This window comes from Psammomys obesus, unplaced genomic scaffold (genome assembly GCF_907164565.1).
Source record: "Psammomys obesus unplaced genomic scaffold, mPsaObe1.curated_primary_1811, whole genome shotgun sequence".
NCBI classification, from domain to species: Eukaryota; Metazoa; Chordata; class Mammalia; order Rodentia; family Muridae; genus Psammomys; species Psammomys obesus.
The window spans coordinates 1,622,109-1,631,347 of record NW_026585587.1 but is presented as its reverse complement, the minus strand read 5'-3'; the positions used below and the strand labels follow the sequence as shown (position 1 = coordinate 1,631,347).

General features: G+C 45.8%; 1 protein-coding gene across 1 annotated transcript; it reads right to left on the bottom strand.

The window, feature by feature from the left end:
* Positions 1–4,417: 4,417 nt before the first annotated feature.
* On the bottom strand, positions 4,418–5,692 carry Becn2 (beclin 2). The gene has a single exon (XM_055609633.1). The coding sequence runs from the start codon at positions 5,690–5,692 to the stop codon at positions 4,418–4,420; it is 1,275 nt and encodes a 424-aa protein (XP_055465608.1).
* Positions 5,693–9,239: the final 3,547 nt, after the last annotated feature.

The window sequence follows — 9,239 nt, the reverse complement described above, 5'->3', positions numbered from 1 at the left end:
TCCACAATTCCCCTCAGACCATAAGGTCAATTTTCTCATCAAGGTTCTTATCATACTATATTTTTTGGCTTCCAAGGTTAGTGTTTCTATGTGGATCCTCCCAGCTCCGATACTGTAAAATAATGGCTATCCATTCTGTGTTCTCACAGTATGTTTACACATGAGTTTTTGAAGCAACCGTAATATATTTGGGTAACAGAAGAGCGTGCCCAGGTCCTGACGTTTTCACAAACGCACAAGCAAATGTCAGTGTGCATTTACTGACTGACCCCTCTTGACGTCTCTGAGACCATGAGTCTATTCAGCATCACACACACACTAAGAAAACCCCTTAGGATCACGGAGCAGAACTATTTTAGGGAGTTTATCATGACACTCCGAAGAAGGTTCAGTACAGTCTTAGGGAGTAGCTGCCTGATCTAGGCATGTTTATAGATTTCGTTCTTCAAGATTTTTTTTTCCTGAAGAGGTATGAAGGAAGAACACTTCTTGGGTCAAAAGCATTCTTAGTTGTATCCAAAACTGCTTTCAGGTTAGAGCCAGGCTCACAGGAGTCAGACCTGGGTGATAGAGGTCTAGGGCAGAGATTCCAAGTTTTTCTGTAGTAGATGTCTGGGCAAATAATTCTTGGTGGTGAAGTGTTTTATAGAATCTCTGGACGGCACTTAATGGGGAGCACACAAGCTGAACCCTAGTGATACCAAAACTGCCTCCCGACATTGCCAAGTGTTCTCTGAGTGAAGAGTGAGGGATTCTAACAAGCGTTGGTCTAGAGTCCAGTTAAGACTCCGAGTTTGGTCAGCAAACTGGTAGAATCAGCAGCACCTCAGAGCCTGACAGGATGTAGAATACCCAGTCTTTTTCTTAAAACTGCTTCCCAAACCTCCAGTTTCTCGAGATTCTCAGACGGCTCCAATGGCCTTTGGAGTTGGCAGCTACAGGCACCTTTTGAGAAAGAATTGCCAGGATGGTTTGTCCCCGTGCGCCTTGACCCATCTCAATTTCAGATCAGCTTATGGAACACATACTTTGAGCATGCTCCTGGGGAGAGCAAGGGTTTGGGCATCAGATGGTTCCGGGTCCAAAAGAAGGGTCAGTGTCTCGAAATCTGTCATAGTAATACAGTTTACCTAGACTTCAAAACAGGAAAACATTCTAAGCAGGCTACGTGAGAGCTGCACCCTTTGATTCAATGTTACCCAATCTTTTCTTCCCAAGTGGTAACAGCACCTAGCTGCTGTCTGCCAGCCAGTTCAGAACCCGCAGGTCCTTACAGAGGCTGTTGGAACCAATAAGTACCACGAGGGGGCGGTAGGAACCTTCTTTAGGTGTAAGAGAGCCACATTGTGGCCTTTGAACACTCAATTTAAAAAAAGAATGGTGGGTTTATATAAATGTAATAAAGATCATCTCTAGTCAAGTTATTTATATATATATAAATGTTGAGCTGCGCTGGCTAATTCAACTTGACACTAGCTAGAATCAGAGAGGAAGGAGTGTTAACTGAGAAAATTCTTCCAAAACATTGGTTTGTGTGTGGACAAATCTGTAGGGCATTTTCTTACTTAGTGACCGATGGTGGGGCCAGCCCATTGTGGGCGGTGCCACCCTGGGCTTGGAGGTCCTGGGTTCTATATGAACCCTAAGCAAGCCATGAGACACAAACCAGTAGGCAGCACTCTTTCATGGCCTCTGCATCAGCTCTTGCCTCCAGGTAACTTATCCTGACTTCCTTCAGGGATGAACAGTGATACAAACCAAACAAATCCCGTTCCTCCAGCTTGCTCTTTGGGTCACCATATGGTTTTCCATCACAGACATGGGATAAACAGAAAAGTAAATGCATCTCCTTAGGAATGCCAGCAGACCCTCAGAAGAACTGAGGAGCAAGGCTTTCCTGCCCGCTCTAGGTGCTGCTATGGCAACCGGCGCTCGCTATGACGTCATCCAAAGAGGCATTTGCTGACGAATTAAAAGGCAACAGGTTGGGGAAGTGAGGGTCTAAGACTACTACAATAAGCGAAGTGAGGATGTAAGGATAAAAAAGGAGAATCCTTGGCTCCTGAAAATAAATACTTTCCCAAATGTGAACGTAATTGTACCTTTATAAGATGCCGTCGCCAAAAGATAAACAGTTATGAATATGAATTCATCTCGGGGCGCCAAGCAGGGAATGTACAGCCACCAGCAGCCGCTTAAGCTCTAAAACAGAATGGCTCTTCAGTCTGGAGCAGGGCTCGCCTGTAATCTTTCGTGAGATCCTGAGGCAGGAGGATGGGGAACTTCCAGACCTGAGCTACATAGGGTTCAATTTAGACCAGTTGGAGCAACTTAGCAGGCCTGTCTCAAAAGTAAAGAAAAGCTGGAGATGTACTTCAGTGGACCTTTCCATTCTATGCGCTCACTTCTTTTCTTTCTTTCTGTCTTTCTTCCTTTCTTTCTTTCGCTTTCTTCCTTCCTTTCTCTCTCTGTTTATTCATTTATTTATTATTTATTTTTATTTTTTTGAGACAGGGTTTCAATGTAGTCTAGGCTGTTCTGGAACTCCCTCTGTAGACCAAACTTGCCTCAAACTCAGTGATCCTCAGTCTGCCCCTGCCTCTCAAGTGCTCAGGGTTAAAAGCATGCACCACCACTGCCTGGTGTCCATTAATACATTCATAAGCTTAAGAATATCCGAATCAAAAAGTGAACAAGCAGCTGGGTGTGGTGGTTACACACCTGTAATCCCAGCACTCTGAGAGGCAGATGCAGGTGGATCACTTTGAGTTCAAGGACAGCCAAGGCTACACAGAGAAATCCTGTTTCAAACAAACAAGAACAAAAAGTGAACAAACCAGGTGTGGTATCACAGACCTTTAATCCCAGCACTTGGGGAGGCAGAGGCAGGTGAGTCTGAGTAGAGCCTGGTCTACATAGTGAATTCCAAGACAGCCAGGCTATGTATCCTGTCTTTAAAACAAAACAAATAAACAAAAAACAAAACAAAAAATAATTTCTCTGCTTGTGGGGTTTTAGACATGCTAATTCCATTATGTGAGATGTAAACATGAAAACTTCGGAAAGCCGTGTACTTTATCATTTTGATTTTGTAATCAATAATGCTTCCAAGTGAGTATAATTGTCCCCACTTCACAGATAAGCAAAAAAAAAAATGACAGAGTATGTCTTCCTGGACACTAGGAGTATCTTCATTGATCCTTTTCCATCCTGCCACTTTCTCTGAACCCTCACTTTCACAGCCCACCTGGGAACATTTCTTTGTTATCGGTAACTAATGGCCACAGTGAATCCTTTTTCCGACCCTGCATAGCTGATTGCAAAGTCCCAGCTCTTCCAGGCACTGGGATTGCACTGGCATGCAGCACTGGACAAAGAGCTTTAAAAATTAACCAGATCAAATCCAGGGCATTGTTCATGCTAGGCAAAAACTCAACTGAGCTGTGTCTCCGGCCTTCAAAACTAACCTCAAAAAGTCCTGGGTGTGGTAGCACATGCCTTTAATCCCAGAATTTAGGAGGTAGAGGCAGGCAGGTAGATTTTGGTGAAGTAGGAGACAGCCTGATCTAGAGTTCCAGGCTAGCCAGGGCGATATGGACCGTCTCTAAGAAAAAAGTAATCTCAACATGACACAGTCTAATTGAGAGACAAATTGGACTGGAGGGATGGCTCAGCGCTTAAGAGCACTGGCTGCTCTTCTGAAAGCCCTGAATTCAATTCCCAGCACCCACTTGGCAGCCCACAACTGTCTGTAGCACCAGTTCCAGGGGAATTGGCACCCTCACACAGGTATATATGCAGGCAAAAACACCAATGTACATAAAAACAAAGAGACACCTCTCAGCTGTAGAGGTGCAGAAATTCCAGTGTAATAGAGGCTTAAAGCATGACCGACGTTGGATGCCAGGCTAGCTTGTGCTTTAAGCAACTCCCTCTCTCTCTCTCTCACACACACACACACACACACACACATAAAATCACACTTCTCACTTTTAATCATTTAAGAAAATGTAGGCATTTATTGAAATTGTCTTAGCGATGAAAAGGAAAGGTTTATTCCATACATTACAACAACAACACTCAACCCCCAAACAATCTCATCCCCTGGCCGCTGCCCTGAGGTTCACTACATACAGTTAAGCCACCGCAGTATTTCTCAAGAAGCTCAAACCTCAGCTTTTCTCTCTGCTACCCAACTCCACTCATCTCCAGCCAACTCCAGCCTTGTCTCATTTTTTTTTTTTTTTTAAGGCAGGGGTATCTTATGTCTTTGTTTTGTGTGTGTGTGTTTTTTTCCCCATCATTTTGAATGCCTGGGTGCAGGTGAACCGGAGGAAAAGATACAAGGGAAAGGGGCACAGGACGGCAGTGACATTAGGGTCACTCTGAGTAAATACGTAATATTTTTGAAAATAAGTTAATTTTGACAGTATTTTAAGGAAGCCCACTCAAGAATCAACTTCAAGTTGGTAAGCATGAACTTGAGAGCCCTTGTCCACTCCTCCTCTGTGTTCAGATGGATCCTGATGGAGTAGCACTCCCCGCTGCCCCACGCATCCTCCAGCATTCCTTCCTTCGCATGGATCCTGTAGGGCAGGCAGAGGCACCCCTCTTCCTTCTCAGCCTCCTCCACAAACTGCTCCAGACAGTCCAGGAAGGCCTTCATCCCACAGTCAAACGTGTTATTCAAAACGACGCTCTGGCTCCCATCCGAAAACAAGAGCAGCGCTCCATCACCAGTCAAGGACTTGAGGTAGGAATGATCCCCATAAGGGGCCAGTTGGTACCTCTGGAACTGCAGTCCAGCTTTCTTGGACAAGCTGAAGAGCAGTAAGGCTGCCTGTCCCCAGGCGGCGTTGATCTCATCCCATCCCACCCGGATGCCGGGGAGGCACCCCAGCCTGAAATTGTTGATAATGCCCAAGGGACCCTCATCCGAGATGGTAAAAGTGGCGTTGAAGATACTGGTCTCTTTCAAGAGCCGCAGCTGCCTCAGGGCATACTCCAGCTGGTTCTCCACGCTGCCCAGCTGGTCCATCAGCTCCGTCTGTTTCATCTTCAGGGCGGAATACTCCACCCAGTGCTGCTGCTCCTGTTGATGCAGCTCCTTCCTCTCTGCCTGGGCTGCTTCGAGTTCCGAGGCTACTCTTGCATGATGGTGGTGAATGTCTTCCAGCTCCTGAGCCAGCTCTGCTTCCTCCTGCTCCAGACAGGACAGCTCGGCCCTGAGCCTCACTTGTAGTGCCGCCTCCTCCTCCTCCTCCTCACTCCCCAGCAACTCTATCTCCAGGAAACTCCTGTAGGTCTGGGTGTCAGACTCAGTGTGAGCGAGCTGGGCATCCAGCTCCCTCAGGAGATTGTCGGTACAGTCCACACACAGCGGATGGTCCACATCCTTCTGGCCTGAGAGGATTTCATAGGTCTCTATGACGGTATCTTGGATAGTGTTCAAAGTTCTCAGAGAGGTAGACTCACCGAGCAGAGTAAAGGTGCAACAGCTGGTGCTTTCCTTGGGCTTCCCGCCTTTGTCAGGGTGGGGTCTGCAGGAGGGCCTAGCCTGTGGTTCCCCAGAAACTGGCATCTCTGTGGCGGGGCTGGCATGGTCCAAGGGCTGGCCATGCATTGCACTGACCTTCTGCGAGAGCTTCAGGGGCTCATTGCAGCGCTGGCACAGGAAGAAGATGGAAGACATCCTAGAGGTTTGCACTCCAGCAGGGGTGGAGGTTCCTTTCTAGCCAAGTGGAATTTTGGTCCTGTTTCTCCTGCTTCCCCTATACCTTACCACGGTTCCAGGCTACCTGTAGACACCTAAGATTCTCTGGAAAAGTAACTTGTTCTTCTCTTTTAAAGTTTTCGAGACACACCTTAAACTATTTCTAACCTGAAAATCTGATCAGGATTTATCCCACGTCAAATGCTTAATGCCTTTATCTCATCTTTAGAAAAAAATCTAAGGTGGGTATGGTGGCTCATGCCTGTAATTCTAGCATTCAAACTGTGGAGGTTAGAAGATCTTGAGTTTGTTTATTTATTGGTCATTGAGGCAGGTAGAATGCCCTAGACCAGGCCGACCTTCATTTGCCTCTGGCTCCCAGGTGATGGGATTAAAGGTGTGTACCACCACGCCCACTGAATGTTGAGTTTGTCACCTGCCTAAACTCTACAGTACCAGGACAACCTGGAGTACATCCTGAGAATTTGACTAAAAAAGAAAGAAAAGAAAAAAAGTCAGAGCAGGGCATGGTGGTGCACACCTGTGATCCCAGCACTTGGGAGGCAGAGGCAGGTGGTAGTGGAACACGCCTTTAATCCTAGTACCTGGGAGGCAGAAGCAGAGAAATCTTCGAGTTCAAGGCCAGCCTGGTTTACCTGGTAAGTTCCAGGACATCCAAGGCCACACAGAGAAACCTTGTCTCAAAACACCAAAAGAAAAAGGGCGGGGGGGGGGGGGGGAGGAAGGAAGAAAAAAGAAAGGAAGCCCAGGGATAGTGTCACATGCCTGTAATCCTAGAATTGTTGCCAGTTGACATAGTGAGTCCCAGACCATCCCAGTTACATAGCAAGACTGTCACAGAAATTTAAAAAAGAGACACATGCCTGTCACCTCAGTGCTTGGAAGGTAAAGGCAGAGGGATCAAGAGCTCAAGGCCAGACTTCACTGTGTGTTAAACTTGAGACCAGTCTGGGTTCTAAGTGGCCAGTCCGACCTCAAAATACAAACTCAACAGGAAGCCTCCTTATGTCAACCAAGGTCTCCATGTCAACCATGGACTCCAAGGTCCAGACCATTTTCCAGCCTCTCTCATCCTGTCTCTGCACATGCCTTGATTTTAGTTGTCAGTTTATCATATTTCCCACCACCCAAATTGTTCTCTAGTCTCTTTTAAAATCATTTTTGAACCGTATGGTTATTTATTGTGGGGGGAGCACCCACGCACCATGATGCATATGTGGAGGTCGGAAGACACCTTTCAAGAGTTGGTTCTCTTCTACTATGGGGCTTCTAGGTATTGAACTCAGGCTATCAGCTTCAGGGCAAGGACCTTTACCCATGGAGGCATCTCCTCCAGGAAGCCTACTCTGACCTACAAATTTAGACTGCTCTCACAATTCACTTAGAATCCTTTATCACACTGCAATCTAACAGGAATTGATGGGAAATATTCTCCTTTAATTAATGAAATAAAAATAGTTTGGAGATGTGCATTTTTATCATCAGCTCAGCCATAGGCCAAAACGTCAGTAACGCTGTAATCCCATACTTCAGAGGCTAAGGGGAGAGGATTGTGTATTGAAGGCCAGCCTGGGCTACATATTAAAACTGCATCAAAATTAACTAACTAACTAATTAACTGATAAGGGGAGAGTCAAGAATTGCAGTTCTATTAACCCTTAAGACCTCCCGAAAATATCTCTGATGTAGTAAATGAAAGGAATGTCCTCTCTCCGTTCACTATAGAAGCTCATCTCTAGTCAGCCAATATTCTGGAGCCTGACAAGCAGGCCTAAGATGAAGAAGGCTTAAAACCAGATTGGAGAATTCTCTGTGCAATAAAGCAATAACAACTACACAGGCAACGAAGCCCTCCTGCTCTCAGAATCAGATTGGGAAGATGTCCACAAAGCCCACCTTTCCTTTTCCAGTGTTTTTCCTCAAAGGGTTGGATTACTTTCAATGTCACAGTCCCAAGGCTATGTAACATGATAAAGAAAATTCACCAGTGAGGACTACCCCTGTTCTGACTGACCCTCCACTAAAACGAACAAATTTGAAGCTGACTGAGTTTGGGTCTTCTGAGGACAAATCCTCAGAAAGAAACACGCACGCGCACACACCCACAAGGATAAGGAGAGGTGGACTGGCCCTTCTTCAGTGGAGTGGCTGGAATGCTCTTGGGAGACGAAATCCCTTGTCATATGTGGAGATTCCTCCACCAAGTCCTGCCTTCTCATCCCCGGATCCTGAGGCTGGGAAAGACCCAAGGAGACTTCTATGGACTGAAACATAACCCAGGGAGGGGTTTTACTTATTTGTTTGTTTGCTTATCTATTTTTTATTTTTCACTGACTCATGGTGCCAAGCAAGACTGTGACTCCTCACTAATCCCCTGGTTCCTGCAGATCTCTGTGAGAAATTATCTACTCACTGTGTCCCAATTCCTTCATCTTAAACCCATTGAAATCACCCTTTATTCTAAACCACTTCGATGAAGCTTCTCTTAAAAGTCGACAAATACTACTGAGTCACTAAATTTAACCTCAATAAAACGGGAAGCAGGGCTTTGCCAACAGCAAAGATAAGAAGGAAAACACCACAAGTAACAGTTCCATGGGAGTGAAGATACCAGAGAAGCTGGATGCTTGGTGGTCAGCTGGAAAAAGGCAATGCAACTGGTTTTGGGAACAGTTGTCCATCTCTCCAGCCATAGTCACTAGATGTGTGGTCAAGCAAGCGAAACTAAACAAAGTTCCAGGTAAGAGTGGTCAGAAGGTTGACTGAAAAGCCTGCAGAAGGAAAGGGACTGCTAGGAGAGAGTGAAAAATCAATGGATCCCAACAAGGATTAAGAGTTGAGCTGCAGCTGTTGGCAGTGGCACACACCTTTAATCCCAGCACTTGGGAGGCAGAGGCAGATGGATCTTGATGAGTTTGAGGCCGGACTTTTCCTCAGAGTAAGTTCCAGGATAGCCAGGGCTACACAGAGAACATCTATGTTGAAAATAATAACAACAACCACAACAAAAAAAAGAGTTGAGCTATTGGGGCTGGAGAAATGGCTCATCAGTTAAGAGCACCGGCCGCTCTTCAAGAGGACCTGCATTTAATTAATTCCCAGCCCCCATTTAGCAGCTCACAAAGTTCTGTAACTCCAGTTCCAGGGGCTCTGACTCCCTCTCACAGACACCTATGCAGGCAGAAAAAGAATGAACGTAAAATAAAGAGATAAAAAAAAAATTGAGGAGCCAGAATACATGATAAATATATGTTTTGGGGTAGGAGAAATGAAGAGACTATTATTGTACTTGCCTTCCAACTGCAGTCTTCCATCTCCATCCTAATACCAACAGCCATCCTTTAGCTGCTCCTCCTATGATGCAGTATTTGGATCCAGGCAGCCTGGGATGCTAATTTTGTTTCGCTAACAGTTTTCTTAAGAACTTGATGTTCAGATTCTGTGCTTGGACATGAATGAAACACTATCTCAGAATGCAGCTTGGGTGGTAAGGCAACGTTACATG

Excerpts from the sequence above, each read along its gene's own strand:
- Becn2 (XM_055609633.1), bottom strand. The coding sequence starts at position 5,692 with ATGTCTTCCATCTTCTTCCTGTGCCAGCGCTGCAATGAGCCCCTGAAG.